Below are 27670 nucleotides of genomic sequence, written 5' to 3' on the forward strand. Positions count from 1 at the left end.
AGAAACAAGTGGATTTGGATGGTTGAGAAGTTTATTATGGAAGGAACGGTATCTGGTTCTGGCCAAATCAGCAACATATGGAATATTGAGGTCCTGATGGATGACTTGATTTGTGACAAAGTAAGGAGCATTAAGGATTTTACGAAGGATTTTGGACTGTAAGGATTGGATTCTGGAGGAATTTGATGGTTTAGTGGAGCCCCAAATCATGTAATCTTACGTTAAAAAAGACAACTTACTTAAAAAACTATAAACCTCTAAAAATAGACATTGTTTATTGTTGCTTCTAAATACAATTATCATTTTGTACATTTCTTCCACCTTTTGTTACCTGTTACTGTTCGCATTCACTACCGGTAACTGAACAGCTAAGAATGTTAGTTATAATCACTTCCTCCAATTAGTGTGAACGTTACTTTAGTGGCCCTTATTCCTTCCGGGTTATAATTCATCCGTTGTCATAGCCTCCTCTCTAAAGTTTCTTGCCCTTCAGGTAATCCGGGTACCAGGTGCAGTAAAAGTCAATTAAGTGACGTTACTGAGCCATGAAGATGAGGTCAGGTTAGGTTTGCAACCTGGCTTTTTGGTCAGGTAGGAGAGGGTTCCAGGCATGAAGAAAGTGTGTTTCATTCTGTGGTTAAATTTAACTAATTTTTTTTTATTATTCTATTTAAATATTATGTATCGATAATTAATAAAAACCTAGGATACTTCAGATGTAGGCTGTAAGCTAGTAAAGCTAGTTTTTTTATTTCACCAGGAAAACTTATAGCCCGTATATACAGTGACCGTATAAACAGTAACGAGTCGACAAAGACTAGATAATAATCAATTAAAAATGACTGTGAAAGTATCTACGTGAAAACACCAGTAACATACAAGAATTTATTAGCTAGCAGAAGTTAATGGATTTTTCACTAACAAGAGGAGCACGTGGGATCACAGATTTCAGTGAAACTTTTTTTTATGATACCAGGTTGAAAAATGTCGGAAGGATCTTTTCAATGAGCTAAGAAAAAATAATGTTTTGTCTAGTTTTTGAAATGAAATGAATCGATTTTGGTTTGGTTTTTGTGTAGAATAAAAACAATTTAATATTGATCGTATTAAATTAGCTTAAATGTATCAAAAATTACAAAAACCAAAAGGCTCTTAAGGGGAGGTAGAAAAAAATGATTTATTTAGGAAAAATCAAGTAAGATTAATTTTTACGTCTTTTGAATTTCTCAAACAGGAATTTTCACATAAATCAAAACTTATACATATTTGAGAACTATTACTTTCTTTTATCGTTGTCCTGTGTTCACGTAAATATTTTTTAATTTTTCACATTATCCAAATACATCGTTAGTACTTCCAGTCCCTAAATAGTATATTTTAGATGTTATGCCTTTTAAGGGAGCAATAGTTGTTTTGAATAAAAAAAAAAATTATTTTATTTAATATCTCCGGTTCTAGATTTTATCCTCATTTAAGTAGTCTGAATGGGTTTAAATGGTGAATTTGCAGAAATTCGTCCTCCTAAGTACCTTTAATTTTGTCTAAATGAAATAATTAACTATTTTGCTTTGTTAATAATAATTTTGATTTTACTTGACTGAAAATATTAGCCTTTCGTTTTGACAGGATGGCTAACTCCATAAAATGATTCAAAGTATTCGGTATTCATTCTAGTGCAATTTAGCATTGAATAAAGTAGAATGTAAATTTTAGTAAACTGTTATATATTTATGTTTATGCCATACTTTTGTAAAAAAAAAAAAAGTTAAAATTTTGGACGAAGAAATAATATTAAAAGTACTATTTTGAAAACTTGTTTAATTGGAGTTGGCCAATGTGTTAACTGAAAGGCACATTTGGAAAGTTATTGCGGGAAAGTATTGCTACTGTGAATAATATAGAAATATTCGTTCTGAAACGAGCGAGGATTAATTTCAACACAAAGTAATAAATGAAAGTGGTGCGATTCACAGCGTCAAATGTTTTAAAAAGAATTAAAAAACTCATAATATCGCTAAATACGTATATATAAGATACCAATGTCATTTTTAAAGTCTATTTTTATTTTCAATGATTGCTTAGCTTTAAATGGTTAATATATTTAGAATGGTAGCCTCAAGCATTATGAGAAAATATATAATGTGTCCCATTGGAATGACCCAGGGGATGGAAGGACATGCATGAGGTTGGATGGTGGGATGTCAGGTAAGAACCATAGATTGGCCGTGAAATGTAAGGAATGGCGGGTGGATTCACCCGCTATGCCAGCAGGAATAGTTATGAGAGAAAAACATCTTTTTAGATAGTTGCTTATATTATTGAAACATGAACAATTGGTAAAGCGAACACAGTGTCATTAGAATTATAACAATCAACATTAAAATTTATGTGAATTAATTAATCATATCTTACAAAATAAACTATTTTTGAGAAATTAGTTATTCTCTATTACTAGTAATGATGAAGTTTAATTTTGAAAAAAACAAAACAGTTATTAACTAGATGTTTTTTGACTTGATGATGCTATACAATGAAAAAAAAAACTTCAATTAAACGCCTATATTATATACAAAAATATACAAAGTAATATTGCACAAATTGTCTATTATGTACAAATAAAATATATTTCACATTAAGGCACAACACACGATTAATTAAAATTCAAATAAAAATTAAAAAGGCATAATTAATATCTTACGGCATAATTAAAAAATATAATTATGTCAATATATTTTTTAGCTATATAAAAATATTTACATATAGTATACACATATCTATACAAGAATATACAATAAAATATAATATGTCTTTAATATATCTCTTTTAATATAAAGCTTTTGAGAAAGACAACTTATTTCAATGTGTTACAAAATTATTGTCTTCCAACTTGAGGAACATTAAACCATATCTTGTTTAATGAAAACAATATCTTTATAGAATATACATTATTTAAATATGTAAATATATTGGTAAAGCACATCTTCTGTGTTGTACAATTAATAATTTAGTTAGAGAACTTATTTAAAAATAATGTTAAAAAGACAAAAAAAAATCTTCGGTTATATGGTTAATATCCCTTTAATAATATTTGATGTGAAATATGGGATAAATATGCACAACACACTTCTCTCAACAACATCTTTTTATATATATATTTTTCATGGCATCGGAATTTTCCTTACAGCCAGGTATAAATTTATTTTCATTCCGATATTTTCACCATGATTGGGGGTCGAAACGAAGTAAGTTTTTCATTTTGTGGGAACGCTAATCAATGAAAAAAGACAACGCCCTAGACCGGATTCGAATTGACACCGGATCCCAGATTGTTAAGACTGTGCCCTTTGAGCTACGAGTGACTCAACAACGTTCTTTAGTTGAGGCCCTTCGTTTGGAAATAAACCTTAATATGTGAAGCAAAGACTTACAAATTCTAGCCTAGAATCACTTAGCCCAGCCTGATAAATTGAGTACCCTTATTTGGGTAAAAAATGTGGCGGTCGAGCGTCTGACCAAATCACCTCCTTGCACATCCGTTGGTCGAGTAACAGTACTTCCTTACAAAGTACTGAACCCCTGACCCTCCATGGGTTGTAGCCGTACAGATTTTATTTATTTATTTATTTAATATTGTTTGGCAGTTGAAATATTATAAATACACCTATTCGGAAAAGGCTTCGTTCCAAGAATTGGATTGGTACACACTGCACAGTATACCCCCGATGGGCGTCGCTCCTATGGTCTTCCTGAAGAACAGTTCTTCTATAACCGAAGGGGAGACTGCCCTGAGCGCCGGAAGATACAGAAGAACCTTGCTGAATCTGTACGGTCTGTCGGGATACGCCGCTGTCATATACTTGTTAAGAGTCATCTGGCTGTAGTCATGGAATGCTGCAATGGATGTTATATCAGTAAGGTCCTTCCCTTCCCCAACCAAAGCTGCAAGAAAAAAAAAACAATAAATAAAACACTTATTTGATTAAAAATCTGTATTAATCTAGATATGGAGGTTTGAAAGTTTTGATTATCATTATTAAGAAAGATATTATTCATGACATAATGAGGTAATTTTTAAGGTCATTGTAGTTAAAGCATTTAACCTTTCAAATTAATACATTGTAAATCTTAACTAATACACACTATTTATTAGTAATATATTATAAATGGGAGCGTGGAAAGGCACTGTGCCACTAAGTCCAATTATATAATATGTTACTGTAGTCGTTATCAATTTTATGGAAGCCCTTCGGGATCCACCAAGCTTCATAAATTGGGTACGCTTTGTTGGGCAAAAATGTGGCGGTCGAGCGTCTAACTAAATCACCTCCTTGCACAACTATTGGCCTAGTAACAGTGCTTTCTTACTATGTACTGTACCACTTTTCTCTTCATGGGTTGTAGTCGTACAGATTTATATATTATTATTAACTGGGTCTACATAAGTTTCTGATACATTTTTCATGGAAGAGGTATTTACAATTTTAAAATATATCGCCTAAATTTTTTATAAAAGTAACATAGATTTTCTATCAAATGAAAACGCCTATTTAATTTTTGTTGTATATCGTTACTAAATACTAAACTAAACCTTTCACATACTTATGCATATGATATATGGTATTTTGTTGTATGGAGTATGTGAGCCTGTAAAACATGCTCTACATGCAATATCAAATAATAAATAAATTTAAATTGTCGACCATCTTAAATGAAATGATTGTCTGAATATAATGATGTTTTATTTGTATGATAGTACTATTTAATATTTATTTGAGTTTATTCTCCGCTGTATCCAATTGTTTAAATAAAATGAAATAAAAGCTAGTGTAAAATATCAGATGGGAACAGTCAGAACATAATAAAAATGGAAATATCGAAGTTGAACAATAATTGTGATTTGCCACTTAAACCTTTTTTTATGCCTCGGATCTTGATTATATAACCGAAAAAAAAAAGTAGAAGATAATTATAGACCACGCCCGCAGTTGCGGTGATGCAGATACAATAGCAGTACTCGGTTTTGAAAATAAAAGAATATGTTGAACAGGATATTGGACTGGATATACACGTGTCCAACACCTAACATTAATCAAGCAAAACCCTTTTGGATCGACCTTCAGGCGTCCTTGCACGACTACAATGTTTCATTTTCTAAATCCAAGGGTTCACTATCCTGTTTATTTTAGGTTTAATGGCCTTGAGGATACCTGTTCTTGTTTCGGTATATTACTGACAGTCCTGATAGCGACTAAAGAAGTATCGCTACTTCATCATAATTAGATAAGTATACAGAAAATACACATACATATTTATAATATTTTAAAAAAAAATTGAGGTAAAAAAACTTGCAAATAGAACATAACCTATTCTATACAAATTGTACAACGTGTCAGGACAATTATTCCATACTTATGCACCATTGCATCCACATATTTGTATTTTTTTCAATTTCCGTTTTGATATCATGTCTTCTATACTCTTGTAGTTTAAAATTGTTTTATGTTTATGGATGTTTTTCACCTTAACAATTAAAAAAATTAATATTATCAACTTCCTAAAAAGAAAATCCAGAATTGTCTGGGTAATCTATCTATCTAATACAACGCTAGAACCACTGGATTTAATGACAGCTGATACCTTTCTTTAAATTGTTATCATCTAGCATATTCTTTTTGTTTCTCTTTTATTCTATTTTATTTTTATAATAAAAATACTTTAAACAAAAGATAATAGCTGGAACAAGTTCGTCGACCAGCATGGAACATTTGCGTGCATATTCCGATGATGTTTTTTGCTTTCAAGCAGTTGTGTTTTGAACCTTGGGCTAGTGGCGAATTTTTTAAATCAGGCCTAATAGGTTAGTAATATTGCAATGGCTTGGCTCCACGATTTTGGTTTTACTGTTCCAAACGTTCTGTTCTTCGCGAGGAACTGGTAATTTTGTTGTTCCTTTTCTAATTCGTTCCATCCGAGATAAAGAGGCCCAACAACATTTTATTAAACCGGTATGCATAGTGGGTTCGGTACTTTGGTCGGACCTGGCCACATGCTGTATGTTTTATTTTTTTTTTAATCTATTTTTGAGATTGCTTAAAAGATTTGTGTATGCCTATGTCAGATATTTTCCAATTCTCATAATAAGTACTGCAATAACCAAATTGATATGCACATCTCTGAAGTTGGCCACCCGATATTAGAATGCTATACACACTAAAACTAATTCAAATATTACTCACCAGTCTTAAACAGGAGCATAGCCCTCAGGAAGTAAAACTCATTAGTGTCGATTTGCAGAGTCCTTAACACTGCCAGAGTTTCCTGGAAGATAGTAGCCTCTTGAATAAGAGTCCCATCGGTAAGTCCCGTGATATCCAATGGAGGTAAGACAAGGGCGCATCCTAGCATGAACAGTTCACCCCAACTCTCTTCCAAAAGCGTCAGCTATAGTAATAATAATGCAAATATTTATATATACTACGAAAAATATACTAATATAATAAGACAAAATCAATTTAAGATATCGTTAAATTTCATTTTCATTCTAGAAATGAAGGCCCGTATAGGTTAAATTTACAAAATTAAATGTCAACAAATTTCTTATCAATTTTGCATCGATATCAGCACAAAATGAATGTTAAATAAAGCAAAAAGTATTAACATGACAGCACTAGTAAGTGCCTACATATCGTAGGCAATAATAATAAGTTTTATTTCAATGATCTGATATTTTAAAATAAGACTGAAGATTCGAAAATTAAACTAAATATATGGAATCAATTTACATTACTAATCGCTTTAAAAGTATGGTAAATTATAAAATGGACGCTAAAGGGAATTGGGCCAACATTATTTAGATATAATTATGAACATTAAAATTTAATAATTAGTAGCCACGGAAGAATGCTGGTACAAGAATATGTACTTTAAAAGTAATAGAATACAGTTCAGTTAGGGAACTGAAAACCAAATTATCGAATACTGCAGAAGTAGTTGCACATTAAAAATGTTATCGTGTTATGGTTGAATTATATTAAATTTGTTTTAATATTATAATTTAGAAATATGATTTATTTAACTTTTATTTTTAAATTGTCAACACATTTTTAAGGATTGAATTTCAAAATGGACAATATAAGACAATCAAAGACAATATAAATCCAATTAAAAAATAAAAGTTTCAAAATTTAATAAATAGTAGCCGTGGGAGAATGCTGATGTAAGAATATGTAGAAAAACTAAAAAATGTATGAAGTTTTAAGGCTGTTTGTTTTTTCGGAAATAGCTGCATTTACAAATATACTAATGCAAAATTATAAAAAACAAGTTTATGTATCGTTTTATCTAAATTCCAATACCCACCGATGTGAAATGGCTACAGAACTGCATTTCATAAAGTTACTTAGAATAGTATACTGAACAAATTGAATGTTTTATTCAGTTGGACTTAAAAATATAGATATAGATTTATACGGTACCTGATCGTTCATTGTTAGGCTTGTGAACGCCGGTACACTCTTGGCCCATCGTACGTTCATGTACAACAATTTGGCTGCCCATTCTCTGATTTCATGAGGATCCGTGAGAACCTTGTTCAACTGTTAAAACATCAATTTTTTAAATAATTATTTATTCTTGAACTCATCTATTGCAAATAATTTTTCAATGTAAAAATCTAACCATTTATAATAATCACTTTAATCTAATCACTTAAGTCACAAGGCATATGTGTGAAAATAAAATTATAAGATCATAATAATATATGTGTTATTAATATTTTATCATTGTTATTAAACAAAAAATGAGTCTTATGAAAATATTTAATAGTCCAGATGGTTAACGGTGTTCATCTATTAAGTATATACTACCTTTCAGTTTAAGCTTATCCACTATTTTGTGGATTGATTCAGAATAATTAATTTTAAAAATTGTTCAATTAGTCGACAAATTTGTAATATTTTGGGTTTTGATTAATTCTAACTTAAATTATCTATAGATTGATAGTCATAAATTAATATTATATCTTTTCAAAAAATTGAATTTATTATCACACTCAATGGGATAATAATGTAAAATTTTAAAGTATTTAATATATAATAACTAATGAATTATTGTTATGAAACAAAGTACTTATCTAATGCTAGCTAATCTTCTGATAATCTGCATTAATGATTAATTTGGCAATCTTGTTTCCATATCTATGCACGTTGCCAGGATTTATTAAAATTATTTTTCTACATGCCAGTTTGAGAGTTATGTCTTTAATTTTTTCATGTAACAAGTATTAAAAATTACCCAGAATATATTTGTTAATTTAAACTTTGTAAAATGCTTCCATAATTGAACCAACCAAAAAAACAAAATTGGACAAATTACGGAAAAAAATATACGAAATTTAGATTTTATTTCTTTTCCTTATCTAATTTTATCAAAAATAGTTATTATTTCTAAAGCTAAAGAGTATTTAATGCCAGACTGGCTCACTACGATGTCCTGTGCGCTTGTTTCGTTGGAAGGAAATGTCGGCAAACATCAAATAGCAAGCCCGTCGGCCGATGGACAAAGAAGGGATCGAGTCCAGCCTTCAGGATGTATAGGGGATAAGCCGCCCGGTATGGCTGGGTTCACGGTAGGATGGAGGAAAACATCAATTATACCTGTTTAGTTCTCGAATATGTCTTATTATTTTTACATCAATTTAACGTTATAATAATAATAATTCTATAGCTTATTGTTTATTATTTATATAATTTTAAATGCAAGTTTCTTAGAGCAAATTATTTCCTTTGTATTGTATTTTCTGACTATTCAGGTTCTTCATCAATAGTTCGTTCTACGAGATGAGAGATATCAAGTAAGTAGATCACGTAAACTACAAACTGTGTGACATTCTCAGTTTAATGGGGCTCCACTAATTTCAGCATTAAATAAGTAGAGAACCTTTAAGAGTGAATGGTAGCCAAACCGCAGAAGGTGTTTTTGTTTACTTCGGCCAACGAAATACGGTTTCACCACCTTGTCTTGTTTTGTTATAATTAATTTTATTTTTAATTATTAATCTGAACTTTTTTTGTTAATTATTTGCTTTTTATGGCTAGGAATTTGAGATTTCGTTAGGGAAAAAAAAGAATTAAAAACTAACTGTTCTACTGCGTTTATTTGAAGAAATGTTCTTGACAAAGGCGGAACACTCTTAAAATCATCAGGTATAACATTTAACTGAATACTTACTACTAAACACTTCTATTAAAAAAAATAATAAAGATATATATACTAACCGGTGGGTAAGTAACTGGAGGCGGCGGTGGTGGAAAGTAGGGTGGGGGTGGAGGCTTAGGCGATTGTGAGTCCTGTGAAGACCCGCCGGGATCGTTCTTCATCAGGAGGCACATTTGCCTTCGTAGGGTTGAATTCCTGGGTCCTCTTTCATGCTGGACCGCTGGAAAATTAATACATAGGATAAACTATTACTCTTTCCTATTCATTAACTGACAATTAATTATGTATTGCATTGTAGTTTAAATTAAAGATTAGTAAATACACGAAATAAATGTACTGAACCCTCGTTTTTTTATTTGGATTTTACGTTGTTAATCGAATTAGAATGGAAGCAGGTTACCAACATTTTCTAACTTAATTTCAATATCTTCCAAACAGCGATATGCTTAGCATAAAATGTGTACTTAATAGTATTTTATTTATGAAGAAATCTTACATTGCGAGATTTCTTCATAAATAAAAATTAAATCTTTATCGGATATTAGTAATTTTATTAATAAAGATACTTGAAGGAAATATTGTATTAGCCTCAGCAGCCGAAATGGTAAATGATAATTGAGGAAAGTCATTTGAGTGAGTATTCCTGATATTTTTTAAATTGAAATTTTATTAATTGTAAAAATATTTCAAGGAACAAAATTAAATATTTTAAGACTTTTTCTGCCTATTCTGTGACCAATGATTAGTTTAATATTTTCAACAAATTGCATTGCATTATATATATTGGTATACCGAGTTTAAGTGACTTTAGCCCACCTCCCGAAGGCAATATTTTCGTTTTTCCAAATCCAAGTATTTATAATTTTAAAAAAATCCTGCCTACATCTTGATCTCCCCACTCTAATTATCCATTCATTATACAATAGATCCTAATCGATTGATTTATTGAAGACCTCCCACTGAACCAGCTCCTTCAGTGAATCCTTCGTTAAAGTTGCAACCTCTTTCTGGAATTCTCTTCCCATCTCCATTCACCAATCCTCATCCGTTCTTTCCTTTAAACAACGCCCATTTCTCCACTTACTTTACTTCCGGATCATTGTGAAAAACGTATATAGACATATACTGCTTATCATTATGAATTGTAATTTAACCTAATGTATTAATGTAATTTTAATCGGCCTATTGTAGCTTTCTAAATGTTTGCCAGATTGCCAAAGTGTGAACCATGTATTTATTCTTGAAGGACTTTTGTCCCAGAATAAAATTATTATTTCATTTTCATTACATTATATCCTGTATATCCAGTAGTCTGCCAATTATTACAGAAACAATGATTACCTACTAGTTTAACTATTATATATCACTATTGTGATGTAGGTTATTAAATATATATTATATATTTTACGTATAGTATTATGAAATAGATTTATTATTTTACTATGAACCCTTACCATCCTTGTTCATGCCGGCTTCTAGGCACTTCCTCAGCCTACAGGCCCTGCATTGGTTCCTGTGCGTCTTGTCAACCAAGCAGGCTCCCTCTCCCTTTGCCTTGCATACGTACTGTCTATTCCGCCTTATGGATCGCTGTAAGGCAAGAAAAAAATAAGAATAACAATAATATTGCACATAGATATTAACTTACATAAAGAATAAAGGATATTACAATAAAAGAATAACGCAGAAACCCGCAACACGGTTTACATAATCGTAATATTAATTATTAGTCAACATATGTTTCGTACGGAACATGCGTTGCGTAATCCGTCTAAAGGAGCCTTTAATTTTTATTCTTAAGCTCAAGTTATATCGAAAATCCTTCGTAAAATCCTAAATGCTCCCTACATTGTCACAAATAAAATCATCCACAAAGACCTTAATGTTCCATTTGTAACCGATCTAGCCCGAACCAGATATCAATCATTCCATTACAAACTCCCTAACCACTCAAACTCATTAGTTTCTAATCATGCTTCCTCTTTTATTCCGGACAATCCTCCGTGGCGTCTGAAAAGAAGATAGCTTCGAGACCTTATATTGTAAAAATGTTTTTAGAGTGCTACCAATGGGTAGTTTCTCTACATGCATGTACCAAACCATTATGATTTCTCAAATTTACTTGTTGTATTTATGTACAGTTGTAAATATCAATAAATAAATTTAAAAAAATAAAATAAACACAAGTTATAATAATTCCAAATGAATTTAAATACGTCAATAATATTAATTACATTTCCTTATTTTATTGAATGTCGAATTTTCGAGTTGAACTGTTTCATATGAAAACTTCTAATTATTTGAGGAATACCAAAAATAAATTCTTTTTTTTTTTAATTTAGCCAGAATCCCATACGATTTTGTTTGTCAGAATTTATTCTATTTCAATTTCTTATCTTTACTATCAGAACGTCTTGAATATAGTTGTGTGATGGTTTAGGTTTAAAATGGGTGTCCTAGGAAGCATTCCCTTCTTTAATTTTCAATATTTGGCCAATATTCACCATAAGTGAACGTTTTAAATGTTAGATAAGTACTCTATGGTGGCATTTTACTTTTTTTGAATTTTACTAAAACTACAAGCAATAATTAATTAACATCAATGAAGATTTCGCGATTTAGGCTTCATCGGGATTGAAAAAATACTATCACGTAAATATTCAAAAAATCCTTACTAAATAAATCTAGTAATAAAGTAATATAGCTTTATTTTAAAATATTATCCTTAAAAATTTAATCTTATAATTATTAATTATACTCTAACACTAAAGACTGAATCTGATAATTGTTGAGAACTTTTTGTCGACTATTGTCTCCATTGTATACGAATGAGTTGTCAACCACCGAAGGATAGTGGAGTGCCCACTCACTGCAATGACACATGCGAGGATTGTTGGAGTGCCATCATGTGATCGCTTTGCCACTGATGCAATTATGCTGATTCCGAAGCGGATGATGGAATCTTCCAAAGGGTGTCATCTGTGGTGATGGGCTTAAGGGCCGAGTACTGCTAACACATTTAACGTATTGTGCAAAATAGTTCATTAATATTTAAGAACTGATAAAGAAATTTCTAAGTTAGTCTTATTTAATTTATCTTTTAACCAGGTATGTTACCAACCGTTGATTTCAAAGTTAATGCATAAAAAATGAAACAACGTTACATTGTTACAGGATATTATGAGGAAGTTACTTATTACTAACCAACTGTTATGCTACAGAAACAGGTACCCACGTTATTGAGACTGAGTGTGCAGTGTCTTACAAATCTTTAGTCGGTATATCACTGATATAAACAGTCTACCACACCAAAGTTAGATTTGGTAGTCGAGCTATATAAATGCGTTTCATTAACCGTTGAGTGTGGTTTTATTTTATGCACGAGAAGAACATTTTTTTATGTATTTCAAAACATTTACGAGACATTATTACTTATTTAACTTTTGAACGTATTTTTTTTTACAATAATGAGTATTAAACTTCATATATGTAGGGTCTAAAATGATTATTTTAATTTTGGCCATTCAATACAAAATAGAAATTTCAATTTAACATTGGTATGAATTTAATCCATTACCTATGTAGGCATAACATAAAAAAGTTTAATATGATAAAAAGTCAAAAGCAAATACATCTTGATGAGAATGTATTAGTGTAATAAAAAATATTTTTTTATTTATAAGAATAACAATTAATTAAAAAAGAACTAATTACATGCTTTTATGTTATTTAAATACTGTCTATCAATTTTCTTTTAAAAATGGAATAACTTCATTTTAAGCATTTGTATTATTATTATTATTATTTAATTTCTCTATGACTACTGTTAATTTAACTATTGATTTTTCTCTTTATTTAACTTTTTTTTAAAGTTATTTGTTGTGTTTGTAATATCATTTGTTAATTTGAATTGATTTCCGTTTACCTATTAAAAAAAAAGGTTCAAAGACTGGAAGAGTGGTAAGTATTTTAATGAGTTGAAGTGATAATATTTTCCATTAATATTTTTGTATTATTTTAAAAAAATTAAAATTTCAAAAAATTTAAACTAGTATTGAGCCTTATTTAAACAAGGTTGACAATAGATATTATTGTATTTTAAATGTGGACTATCAAGGAGAATAGTTGTTATATCACATATGAAATTATATTTAGAAACTTTTTTTAATAATAAGGTAACTACTTATTAGTATTAAGTTTTCGAACTATTGTTTTCGCGTTTGCATTATTGAAATTTTATTGTTGTGAATTTTAGTATTCCTGATGAATGGGCGATGGCTCCGAAATGTTGTATACAGAGGACGCAAAGTTTTTAAAATAATATACAAAAATTTTAATGGAAGATCAATTACTTCAACTCATTAAAAAAATTCAGTATTACTTGGTTTAATTTTTTTTTTTTTATGTTTTAGACATTATTTCTTGTTAGTTTTTTTTTTTTTTTTTAATTTAGGTTATATGACTGGAAGATTTGTATATTGCCTATTTGGGTGTAGTTGAATGAAACGTTGTGATTAAATAAATGAGTTTCTGAATAAATTGGTAATTTAGTATGAAGATGTTTTCACTACAATAAGCCTTATGTTATGTTTTTAATTTTTTTGCCGTGTTTGTTTTCAATCTATTCATGTAATAAACCTATATATTATTCTCCTAAAATCTAAACCACCCTATATAATACTTGAGATATTATTGGAACTAATCAAGCTCCATCAACCAAGAATTCAAAGCCGAAGTGACAAAGAATCCCCTGAATTAATAATAGGCTCAATATTTCAGGGGGCCTGAAGTATGAATGAATATATTTCCAGTGTCCCCCTCGTCTCACCCTTCATATTGTCATAGCCACGGTTGGGGTCCATATCTCTTATATTTCATTTAATTAACTGCGATAAATATTGTATTTTTAAAAGAAATTATCCTAATACTTAATATACAAAGTGCTAGTAATAATTGAATACATGAATGGATAAGGATGTCAAGTAAATATCATCTGAATCTAAGAAAAATTAAACTTTATGTTTATTTATTTCTGTTTAGGGTTATCAAACGAAATTTTAACTACGATAATAAAGGCTTAAAAAAATTAAACAAGGTGTTATGCACCATCCATTTAGCCTTGAATTATATTGTGATATATTTTATTTCTATATTAATAGATATAAATTAATTAATTAAGTGAACTTACCTTGAAGAAACCGGCACATCTGAAATAAAAAAAAAAACAGTTTAGTCTAAATATAAAATGATTATCCTTTTATGCATATACTTAGATGTTTGATCTTTTTAATATAAATAACAATTACAATAAAACATTTCCCTATATTAAATTCGATGGATTTATAACTTTAATTTTTTTAATTAAAAAATGAGTGTCTTGAAAAAATAAAAAGTCTTAACTGAAAAACATAATGGGAATCTAATGCAAAACAAAAGTTTTTGTAGGAGATATAAACAAATAAGTCGGAAAACAAACAAATTATTGGGCATTTTTATATATATTGAACCTAGTGGGGTTAAGTAAATTCCTATTTATTGATTTGCATATAATTATTTATCATAAGAAATCTTTATTTAACACTTATAAATTATAATTTTAATATTTTGATGAATAAAATTAATAACCAACACGTCATAGCAAATATCTACTCTTTTTATTCCATTAAATTATTTATTTATTTTTTGTTACTACAATATGTTTCAATTTGACAAGTATAACAAACAGTACGATAAGAAACTGGTGAATATTTTTGTTTAAAAAAATATATTATCAATTAATATGCGAGCATTGTTTTTGCTGAAGTTTTACATATATTAAATACTTGGATCAAAACTTCGATCATTTTTATCAAAATCAAAATTAAACTACTAAAATTACTTATTGTTTTAATATTATAAAAATTTAATTGAATATAAAAAGAATAGCTTACCCATCACAGGCAAATATTCCATAGTGTTTTCCAGAGGAGTGATCCTGGCATACTCTGCAGGGTATGTCGTATAGTATCCGACCTAAAACGAAATGAAAAAAAAATATTAAAAGAGAAGTACACTGTTTTATGATAGATTGAACTGTAGTAGATTCATGCTAGATTAGGTTTAATTTGCCATCTATAAACACAAATTGAATTATTAATTTTAGAGTTATGGTCAAAATATTGATATTTGACATTCCTTTGATGGCGTATTTATATGATAAAGAGTAACTGTGGCATCAGAATAAATTAGGTATATTTCAGATTTTTTGTTTTTATCAATTTTCTAAAATTGAACTCAATGTAAGACAACTCTACTCTAACTTTCTGTATAAAACAATTAAGTTGGATGTTTACAGTTATAAACTAATATAAATTTATAATATATTATGTTTATTATAACTAATAAATGAAGTTAATTTAATATCATCTCTTTTAGAAGATCTTACAAATAAAAAAGATTTTTACTTTAGATAAAGATTAGACGGCCTTCGTAATTCTCCATAGAGTCTAACAGACCTAGATTACCGGTTGCAGTATTTTTATAAATAATTTATATTTTTCATAATTATAAATAATTACGAATTAGAGAATTTTATGAAAAAAAAGTATGTGTGTATGAGCTGAGCAACCTCAACGCAAATTTTTTATCGCAAATCAAATTCATTATGTTACATAATAAGTTTCCGTAGTTAAATATAGACTAATATGTATTTAATATGTCAAACGTATTACACTGGGTTCATCTATTTTTCATATACAATAATTGAGATTTTTCAATAGGTCATAAAACTGTTATGTTTTATATATGTTAAATAATAAAACTTAATTGCCTTTATTGTTTATTGCCTCATAATATTTTAGACGTAGAAAGATTAATTAAATTTGATATACAACTATTTTGCTGTAGCTCTAGCACGTTTGGCACAAAATTATTTTTTTTTAATTTTGAGAGATTTTTATAAATTGTATCGTACACTTTGGTTACATTGTATGGTATCAACACTTCATAGATTCTACACTAATCAAACACTAATAGATTCCGGACAGTCTGAATGACGACCATAGTAGAAAAAGTTACCACAGTTTACAATACTATTTTTGGAATATGTCAAATTCAAAATAAAATACAATTTTTTTTTTCCAGATATGCCAATACTAAAGCAAAGCAGATTGTCCTGTTGTAAATATTTGAATGAATTTTGAAAAGTCGGGAAATTCCATATAAAGGTTTTGGTTGACACTTTTAATTTACCCTCGCAGAACATATATCAAGATAAAAGTTAGTTCAACTTGGAAGTACTGTTGTTTAGTAATGCCTAATGAACTTATACACTTTTCTTTTATTTCCAAATAAGAGAAAAAGGGATTTCTAAAGAGTCAATTAACTAATTATTGGATTACAACGGCCTAACGATTCATTACAAGTTGCAATTTAGGAATACGTATCGACAATATGACTTCATGGAATCTTCATACAGTAATAATAGCACACCTTACGGACAGTTCGTTGCGGCGTATAATGTAGTAGGAAACATTTGTAAGAACAGGAAGTAGAGGTTAATAACAGGGTAGCTGCACCATAGGATGTGGGGAATGGTGAATGGACTGAGTACGCCCTCTTGCACCTCCCACCGCTTTGTATTAGCAGGTCACATTGTATTTGTAATTGCCAATTGCAATATACAATATGCCATTAAATACAATTATTGCCCGTGTCAGATAACTGTACCTTAGTGTGTATGATATCAATTAGCAACGACTTGGCTTAATGTCTAATACTAGCTTTGGTATTTTTTTTTTGCAATAGCACGTGTGCAGTTATTACAAGTTACTTGTCTGCAATTTAGTATCTTCACTAGTTAACGAACTCTTAAATAATTTAAAATATACTGTATCGAATTTGAGATGTAGGCACATAGATATTTACGCTAACATCAATTCCTGACTTATGGTCCATCCTTGTTCTGATCTCATCGCACGAGAACACAGACTCCTAAACTCTTAACGAACCACTATCATACCCACCCACTGATAAGGTACCCTTCTCTCAGGATAAAGATATGATCAGAGGGTGAGAGGGGTAGAAGAGGGATATGCTTGTCTTTATATCGGTCTCTGTTAAGCTAATGAACTATTTGCATGGCCTTTGTTCTTTTTATTCCAGTCTAGTTGGTTTGTAGATTAGGTTTACTTTTCTTGACAAACGTTCTGGACTTCTTATTTACTATAAAAAGCATACATACTACCATTAATAGGCATCTTCAAACATAAAGAATTGAGCTGTGGGACCTCTACGAAACCATAAAATTCCTTTCATCTCCATTAAAATTCCGAAATCCTTATTATGTCACAAATGAAATTATCTAAAATTACCTTAATGTTCCATGTGTTGCCAATTTGACCTTTGTGAAGAATTTCTTATAGAATTACGATAACCCCTAAGATCCCTAGAATTCTTAATTATGATGAAATAGCTCTTTTGTTGAAGACATGAAAAATACCATTCGAAGATACGTGCTTCGGGAAACCACGTTTTTTGCAAGTTTGACACCCTATAAATTTTTTTGCTTTCTGCTTTAGGACTTTGGTCTTAAGGATAATTGCTAAAATTCTTCAGGGAGGGGAAGTCTAACTGAAATCCCGAAAAAAAACAAAAGATAAAAAGAGTAATGGCATAAATAAAAAAATTATCCTGAGAAATATAACGTTTTTTGTTGTTTGTGACCTTAGAAATTCTAGGTTTCTATTAACTTTAGCGATTTTTTTATAATGGATACTTTTCAGAACTCTTAAGGGGGGAGGGTATAACAGCACTGTGTATAGGTTATCGATCAAAACTATTTCATATAATCTTTGCTGGAAATTTTAAGTCCAAAACGAGGTCTTAGACCTTTTTTTTTTTTAACTTTAACAATTTTTTTAGTTATTAGGACTCTCAACAAAAAAAGGCCGCCTTCTATTCAAAATATGAAATGGTTTTGTATTATTGGAATTCAATTGGTCTCATGATTCTAATTATTGAGAACAATTTTATGTTTATTTCATTTTTTGTAGACAGATGATTCTCATAATTTAGTAACCAAGTGTTTTTGACACAACGATGTTCTTCCCTGTTTCGTTTAATGTTTTTAATTAATTTTCCATTAGCCCCGTAGGACTAAGTGCTGAAACATGGGAACATGCACCACCGCTCCGGTAACACGGACACCAGATGCAACCATTAGTAGAGATTCGGTGCGCTATGGTTACCTGTGATCCAGTGTAGTAGTGTTTCGTGTCCGACCCATCTGCCGTCATATGGGCCGGTTCTCACAGGCCGGATAATCGAGAGCTTTGCTGTCATCTGGGGTATCCTCTCCTCCTGTTTTTATTTTATTGTGAGAACATTTTTTCTATATATATTTTTTTTTTGTGGCATTCAAATTCTTTCTAATCTGTAAGAAAACTTTAGAACGTAACTAATTTATTTTGTGTATTTCATTAAATACCTGGTCAATTATTACCAGGAATTTTTAATTATAATTATTTGATTGCGTTTATTAGTTTTTAACTTTAGAAGTGTAGCGCAACCTTTTGTAGATCCAAATTGACAATAATAAAAAGTTTAGCTAACCCAACGGCTTGATGTTAATGCCACCAATGGCTGTGTACATACATCCAACTCCTCGAGATCAGCCCTAACGCAATCCTCCTATCTACGTTTTGATTTACCCCTCACCACACTTACTAGTGGGGCCAGCGTTTATAAACTGTGCTATTCAACAGTACTAGCTCATTCTATTCGAGGCATTACTATCTCCTGAAATATATTTTCCAGATTCAGTTCACTAAATTTAGTGTTCCGCAGCCTTCTAAATTATCCAGTTGATTCATCATTCTTGGATCTGAATATTTTATGCTGTTCTTTATTTTCAAAATAAAGTAATCCTCGCTCAAGATTTGTTTTAATAGTTATATTGAAACCCTTTGTCATAATATAATATAACAAGTATGATTAGCAAAAATGTTTTTTACAAAAAAAATAAAAGAATTATATTGGTGAAAATGTTTTTTTAATATACATTCCTTGTCTGCGGTGTTAAATGTTGATTTATGTGGAAAGGACTCATTTCATGGGATCAGAAATAATAATGCCTTATTATCACTTAAAAATTGTTTTTATTAATACTAAAGGTTTTTTTGTTTTTTTAAATTTTATTTATTTAATGAGATTTACAACTGTACAAATAATAAACACAATAAGTAAATATGTTGTATGTTTCATATACACTTGAAAATCTTGGGAAGGAACCACCCATTGGTGGTACTTCAAACATTAATTTAAATTAGAAGGTCTCGTGGCCATCTTCTTTTCAGACGCCTCCGAGGATTATCAGGGATTGTTAAGGATGACAGATTAAGAATTAATGGGTTAGGATAGTTAAGGAGTTTGGAATGAAAAGACGCATATCTGTTTTGGGCCAAGTCTGCAACAAATGGAATGTTAAGGTCTTTGTGAACGTAATAAGGAGCATCAAGGATTTTACGTAGGATTTTGGATTGTAAGGATTGGATGCGGGAGGAATTTGATGGTTTGGTAGAGCCCCAGAGCTCAATTCGATATGTACAAATTGGTCTGATTTTCGTAGTGTATACTTATTTTTTGTAGTGAATGGGAAGTTTAGAGCGTTTGTCAAGTATGTGTTGTAGCAGTCGGAATCTACGAGCAGTTTCAGTCTTGTGTGTGGATTCCATGTAAGTCTCTTGTCAAGATGGAGTCCTAAGTATCGAATCTGTTCAACAGGCGTTAGTGGAGTATTTAGAAAGGATACTGTAGGACTGGAGGGTAGAGGTTTACGACGGAGAGTAAAGGTGATCTGATGGGATTTGTCAGGATTTATTTTGATTCTCCAGTTTTGACACCATTCTTCAATAGATGTTATAATACTAAAGGTGAATCGACTTTTTCAAAAAATAAAAAAACATTGAAAACTCTCTAATGTTACTATCATCAGGATATTAGCAAACATTTAGCCATTTTTGGAATTATTCGTAAGTAAAAATAAATGTATCAACATTGAAAATTGATATGACATATTCCAAAAGCCTACAATTTAATTGAAAAACGGCAATTTGTACTTCAATTCTGCATTAACATGAAATTGAACAATATTTTAAGGGTTGTCTCCTGTAAATTTCAATAATGTTACATCTTTTAATTGAGACAGTGAAGGCTGACACAAAACATATTCGTAGTGGCTAGTTTCTGATTTCCTTCTGATTTATCCAGTTAGACTAAGTCAACAGAATATGAAATCTAGTTTACTAGTAATAGTAAACTTTATGGTAAGTCTAATTTCATCTTGAGGAAATTATTTATTACTTTTGGCTGTTGGTTTGTTTATATCAACGGCTTGTGAATTGTTAATAATTAGAGGGACACCTGTACATCAAGATAGGATGCCCAGCGAACATACAATCCGCTTACTCTCACTATCGACGGATGACACGGATAGTTCCGCACGACGGAACCAAAGAGCACAGGTGAAACGGGCCAATTAGATGCCATATGCCACCGTATGGCGTCCCATCCATATTTCACAAGAATGGATCATCCCGTTCCCACACTCACTGATAGCCAGTAGGCATTTAATAGCGGTGTCCATCGGCTTAATATTTCATGTTGAGGGCTGACAGGCAACGTCAGTTTATATCTATCTGCTCTTTAGAAATTGATGTGGTATTGACAACGTGTTCTGATAACATTAGCTAGTTTATATATAATCGTTAGACCTTGTTTAAGAATATTGTCGTAGTTAAGATATCTAATCTATGCTTACATGCCACGGGTCAGACTTGTATATTCAATAATACTGGAAGTTTTACTAAGCTAGCATTAAATTAAGCATGAGTTGACTAGAGAGAAATGCTTCGTATACAAGGAATTCTAACGAAATCTATTTATTTGTTACAAACAAGAAATTCATATCAGTTCGATTTCAGGCATATAATGAATGTATTTTTTTTTAAATTTATATTTTGTATTTTGTTATCATTTGCTCTATATACCTCAGTTAATATAGCGTAATTGTGCTCTCTCATCTCTGTTACCAATGTCTGAATGCATATAACAGAATATAATACAACACAATAAAGAAAAATAAAACATAGTACCGACATTAATGACTAAGTATGTATTATTACGTTAAATATAATCAAATTTTCTTTTTGCTGTCTGATTTATTTATATTTGTTCTTAATGAACTTATCATATTTAAGTTTATTGTGAACAATACATTTTTTACATAATGTTGACAAAAAAATCGTAATTTTAGTTATGCAGTTTAATTCTTGTTTCATAAAATTCATAAAATGTATTTATTACAATTGTAGGTATTATTATTGTAGTATTTGCTTATTAAAATTTGGATCAATTTTTTTCGACGGTCTCTCTCTCCCAATTTTTTTTTATACGAATTAAACAAGCAGTTCATTTCATTATTTTGTGATTCTACGAATTTGGTTTTGTGTTAGTTTTGCAGTAAACATGACGTGTAAAGTGACAATACATCTGTTACAAGGAAAATACTTTTAATTTTTACTGTGCAATTATAATATAAACATAAATGTGTATTATTAGTATCATTTAATCAAACTAACTTCCCTGATTTTTCTATCTCTATGTACCATTTTTTTCTCTAAATTTTCCTTATAAAAAAGATACAATTTAAAAAATTACAGTGTTAGTTTTACTACCAATAATCAAATACTAAAAATAATTATAAAAATCAATAAAATAATTTAAGAACTTGTAAACTTGGAAGATAATTTTTGTAATCTTGATTTGATTTTATTCTCAGGGCGTACCTTTTGCGTTGTTGAATAAAAATGAATGTAACTAAAACTGCTTCTAACTTAACAACAAAAGTTTAAAATTGAAAATTACATCCCTCGAACTATTAGTCATTGAGCTAGCTGTTGTTTTAGTTGCACTGTTTCTGGGTCAACTCAGCCATCAAATATATTTATTTTATATTTTAATAAATCCTTAAATCCTTTTTTTTAATTTACCTATATTTGCTTATAATCAATTTTTTCCACAATAACAAAACGTTTTTTCCCCTTTACAAGGAATTATGTCGATAAATTAACATTGTGCATTATTCTCGAAAACCCTTTAACAATGAAATTCAACTTTTTTACAATGCTGTGATATTAAAATTTAATCTATCTGTTTAGACGGTGACACATATACTTTAAATATATGCCATATTAAAATAAATAAATTAGTTATAATTTAAAGAAAAAAATATTTAATAATTTTACTGAACAAACCAAATGATTTATGTTTCGGCTAATATGCCCTCCTCATAAACAAAAGGTTTTGCTGCATATTCAATTTTTTTTTAAAAATAATTTTGTTATAACTTTTTTTGTTATTTAAAATGATACGGTATTTAACAGCTGAACATTCGATTTAACAATTCGCTTAACAATCAAATTAAAAAATTTATAGATATCTCTAGTACTCCTCAAAATTGTAGGTTTTATGTGTTTCTTTTTTATATTTATTATGATTATTTTTTTTTTATGATATGATAGGTATAGCACCGTTGCACAGTGAACAAAATTCTGTAATAAATAACTAGTGTAAAAATAATGTTTTACATATTTTTTCATTAAAAGACCGATTGATATTGGAGTCCTAAAAATTGAATAATAAAAAAATCAGCTTTCCTCCGTCTGCGACTATCTCACAGTATGCAGTGCCGATTTTGTTTAGATTTGGCTCCTATCATAGGCCACCTCAAAATGATACTCGGAATTCGTCATTACCGTCTGTCTTCTTATTAAAAATGGCGGCGGATTATAATTTTCATATAAAATCTAAAATAAAAGCAATTTTCAAGCCAAATCTCTATATGATTTTCAGAGGAGAAGGCTTACAGAAACAAACCCTGTAACTTCTTGGGAGTCCTAGCGGTAACTTTTTTTTTTTCATTATCGTATACATTTTATAAAATCTCATTCATTACTTTATAATAAGTAAGGTTTGTACATTTATACATGAGCTACATATTTAATTATGTAAATTTAAGGAATTGACGGGGAAATGTTCGGTCTTACCTGTCTTTGTAACGTGAATCAATAAAAAAAATACATTTTTACTAAATAGAGACAATACCAATATAAACACAAATTGCTTATACATTTTACTTTATTAAAACATTGCATGGCATAAAGTAACTAATAATAAAAAGGCTCCTACATCCAGAAATTTCAAATTCTGAGATGAATTTTTTCCACCTAAATTGATGATTTTTCCTACAGTGTGTTGCATATAAGTTCACACAGAAGTTATATTATTTATAATATTGATTATAATAAGATTTATATTATTTATATCAGCTATCAATCAATAACTATAAATGATACTTTTAACAATATTTAAATACTATTGAACATTAATTTTATTTTATGAATTTTCAATTTTAATACAAAATAAAAGTAAAATTTTAGTAGTTTACTTGCACCTTTCACTCTCGTAAAATAATGTATCTGAAATTTCAAAAACTTTTATTTTATTTTTTAAAATAGCACATATGTAATTTTCTATTCATATCAAAACTAATCGATGCTGGTCAATATTTTTGAAATATTTTAAGTTTTCACATTTCATTTGGAGCTGCAGAAAGCATATATTATATTATATTAAACTTTGTCATGAACTATTTATGATTTTATGTATGTAAAGATGTGTATTAACTCTATCAATGAAAATTGTTAATTATTTTCAATGATACCGTATGAGTTCTATTTCAAGTAGGTATTATAGCTACGAATTTTTAAAGTGTAATGGAAAAGAAGAAATCTTTTGTAACGGGTAATTTTTGGGTCAACTAAAATCCAAGATTTCTTCTTCTAAACAGAAATGTACTCTACCTGGTCAAGATTTGTTAAACAATAATGGTTACTTCAAACCGTAATTGTGGTTTTGGGACTTACTTAGTCAGTACGGAGAAATAGGATAACACTCAGGTATTGGTTACCTAACCTAGAAACGTTAAAGACGCCAGTATGCTCTTCCTAAAACCATTAATATACATTCTCCACTCAAGTTTTTCAACAAAAGAGTAGTGGTAAAATAATAATACAAACTTAGTTCGTATACATACTTGATAATTGACAGTTTGATATCAATTTGGATGGAATGTTCAGCACGCCACATCTTTGTTAATAATTGTTCGATTTCAATAATTTTTTTACCTACAATTTAACCTATAATATGATAGGTGATTCCTATTATACTATACCTACCCTAGTTTCTTATATACATTTTATGAAAGAAATGTATATATTTTGGGTTATGTCGAATTAAGGTTTAATTTTTATCATAACTTTTTTATTCCCGATAAATCCAGAACTCCAATAACGAAGAACCTTCCCAGGACTATACCAAACTAAAAAACAAAAACAAAAAACAGCATAATCTTTCAGAGATCATGGCACGTAACAAACGAACATTAAATTTTTATACCAACATAGTAATTTTAACTTTAAGTTTCAAGATGTATAAAGTAATTATACAATATGGATATTATAAAAATGAAACAACCATATGAAAAGGAAAAGGAAATAACCAATTTTGCACTAACTTTTCAACAATATAATTCATTTTTCAAGAAACGCTGTGTATATACTAGATATACAGCTTTTCTTTTAAAATGAATTATATTGTTGAAAGGTTATTTAAACAAAACTTTGTATTAATAAAAATTATATAATAGCTTAAATAAATGAATAAGTATCTAGTTTAAATCAAAGAACATTGTTACTAATAATTTAGCATACCTGAAGTATAATTTTACACCTCGCATCCAATTATTAAAACTTAAAATTATACGATGAATTTTAAAACAGATACAAAACATTTGAACCAACATTATTCAGAGATTTTAAGCACAATTAATTTATGAAAAATATGGGTAAATTTTATGTTACTATTTACGATTAACTTTGATATGAATTTTTATGATAAAAGAAAAAAAAATTAGACCATAGTACATTTTAAAATAAATCAATTATAAGTCTAACCTTGAGTGTATGTGTCTAAGGTTAAACCTAGTGTGTTGGGAAGAAAGTGATGATGGTGTTAAGTTGATATGTTATCAACATTTTTAAAAACTGATGAAATAGTGGCAAAATAGGTAATTAGACATTAGCTAAGACAAGCTTGTTGATAAATTAATATGATTCTCTATTACATTATTGTTTGATAGGGTGATTGTAACTGATACAAATGACCTGCAAAAAGTTTTAAAATGATTGGATGTGAGTTGTAAATTTATATTTAAGGCTAAATTATTAGTAATAATGTTGTATGTTAGATCTGTTAAAAATGAATGTATAATAAATGCTGTAGTTTATTAAATTGTTCTTTTTTGGTATTTATTAGATTGTTGAGGGTGGCCGAATTAGCCGAAACATTGGACTTTTAAAGAAATAATATTCAATGTTTTGATATATATATATGTCAATAAATATATTACAGTTAAATCTTATTTTAAAATCACTAAATCGTGTGCTTATTTGCTAGCACTTGTTTGTAAACATTTTGTGAATAGGCCGTGTAATATTCTACAAAACAATATTTCCCAAAATTATTATTATTTTGTTCAAATGAATAAGTTTCATTTTGATTTTTATAATATAAGAAATAAACAAAAAATTCTGCGTTTTTTAACACAATCGTTATCTACTGATTACTTGATACTTTTACTAAATGTCGATAACAATTATACAAAAAAAACTTCTAGAAATTCTCTATCAATTGTTATACTTATAGCATATATAATAGGAATAAAATTTTGCTTTAGATTAAATCTCCCTCAAAATTTAATAAGGAAATAAAAATATATTTTTACGCAATAGGAGATATCGTTATCAGACCTAATTTTTCATTTTTATTATCAAAAATTATGATTTTAAAAATTCGATATTTTATATTTTAATTTTGCTGTCATTTTGAATATTTTAGGAGAAATTAATTTTAATAAAAAACATCTTTATATTGGGTGGAATGACAAATAATGGTCTGACAAAAGTAACTTAATTATTTATGCTTTGAGTATATACCGCCAAATTATTTGTAAAATACACACTCAATATTTTTTATATAAAATTAGAAAAGAATAAAAAAAAAATAAGTAAAGTAAATTTACTGCCAAAAAAAAAAAAAAAATGCTTTTGGTAACAAGCGGCCATGGGATATGTTCCATAAGAATTTATAGTTTTAAAGCAAATAATTTTTTAATAATCTTTCAATTTCAATATATTTAATTTTTGAAAACTTAACAAAAAATATCTTTTTATTATTATTAAAATGTTACTTAATGATTTTGTCAAAAATATGATTATTTATACTTAACTTAATCTTATTATTATAATAAATTACTCAAAATAATTTAAACTTGTACTTACTGGATGTGGGCTGTAGCTTCGGTTGAGTCTCTAACTGATCCATCACTGTGGCACTGACTTATTGTCGATCTGACTTGACTACTCACTAAACAAGCTGACTGACTGCTCTTGGAGTCAGGGGATGGGGATGAGCATGCTTTCTTCTGATTGGTCAGAGCCTACCCCCTCGAGGGCACGCCCCCTAGGGTGGGGATGGGACCAACCCCCACCATGACCCATCGTTTAAGTCTCCCTGTTTCGCCTCCAGTGTCTTCTGCTTGTGGAGGTTTGCCACAACTACAATGGTGGTCGAATTTTATACTTTAAATTATTCTTAATAGGTATAGCCTTTGTTTTAGTTTTCATTTATTGTGTAGTCCCTTCGGTTTTTTATTCTTTAATGAAATACAAAATAGGTTATAGTGCTTAGTGGGAACTTAAAATAATGAACACCATATTTTTCTTTTTTCTGAAAATAAAATCAGAACAATTTATACAATTGAATAATTACACATTCTTTATTACCGGTGAAAGTAATAAGCATTGGCCTACAATTATTTCATAGATTATTGTTGTTTTAAATAAAAGTAGCATTCAAAAACCTCAAATTTTGACTTGTAAAATACGATTAGTAAAACCATAAAACTATCGAATCCAAATGAATAATGAAGGCTTTACCATTTTATTATAATTTTTAAAATATTCCAAAAGCTCTCTGTTTACGCATTTCAGTCTGACCAAACAAGGACAGTGCGTGATGGGTACTCATCTATTTTGATTGAAACGTTTTGGTGATAAAACGGCAGGGTGAGCAGAGAAAAGAAATGAAAAAAAAGCTTGAAATGTTAATGGTATATCTCGGATTAGGGAAAAGAAATAAGTAAATATGTTTCTTCCTTCAATATATGTGCTCTCCGTAGTAGATAAAAGGAAAAGTACAAATGATAAAAAATAATTGATTTTTAAATAAATTCAAAATGAAGAAATTACTGATTAAATCAGCCTTATAGACTTTTTACAGAACTTGGTGCCAGATT

The 27670-nt window shown here is 29.4% G+C and overlaps 1 protein-coding gene across 1 annotated transcript; it reads right to left on the bottom strand.

Annotated features, from left to right (window-relative positions):
* Window positions 1–3661: 3661 nt before the first annotated feature.
* tll (nuclear receptor subfamily 2 group E member tailless) lies at window positions 3662–26697 on the bottom strand. The gene is made up of 8 exons (XM_014429913.2): window positions 26655–26697; window positions 15147–15228; window positions 14405–14423; window positions 10671–10806; window positions 9276–9436; window positions 7476–7595; window positions 6237–6441; window positions 3662–3939 (listed from the first exon to the last, which is right to left on the bottom strand). Exons 1-8 carry the CDS (start codon window positions 26695–26697, stop codon window positions 3662–3664), a joined length of 1044 nt encoding a protein of 347 aa, XP_014285399.1.
* Window positions 26698–27670: the final 973 nt, after the last annotated feature.

This window comes from Halyomorpha halys, unplaced genomic scaffold (assembly GCF_000696795.3).
Source record: "Halyomorpha halys isolate HHAL.00 unplaced genomic scaffold, Hhal_1.1 Scaffold836.1, whole genome shotgun sequence".
Lineage (NCBI taxonomy): Eukaryota > Metazoa > Arthropoda > Insecta > Hemiptera > Pentatomidae > Halyomorpha > Halyomorpha halys.

Coding starts and splice junctions, on each gene's coding strand:
- tll (XM_014429913.2), bottom strand. CDS start 26,697: ATGGATCAGTTAGAGACTCAACCGAAGCTACAGCCCACATCCA. Junction 15,229..26,654: donor GAAGCTACAGCCCACATCCA/GTAAGTACAAGT, acceptor ATTTCGTTTTAG/GTCGGATACTATACGACATA. Junction 3,940..6,236: donor TATGCTCCTGTTTAAGACTG/GTGAGTAATATT, acceptor TTTTTCTTGCAG/CTTTGGTTGGGGAAGGGAAG.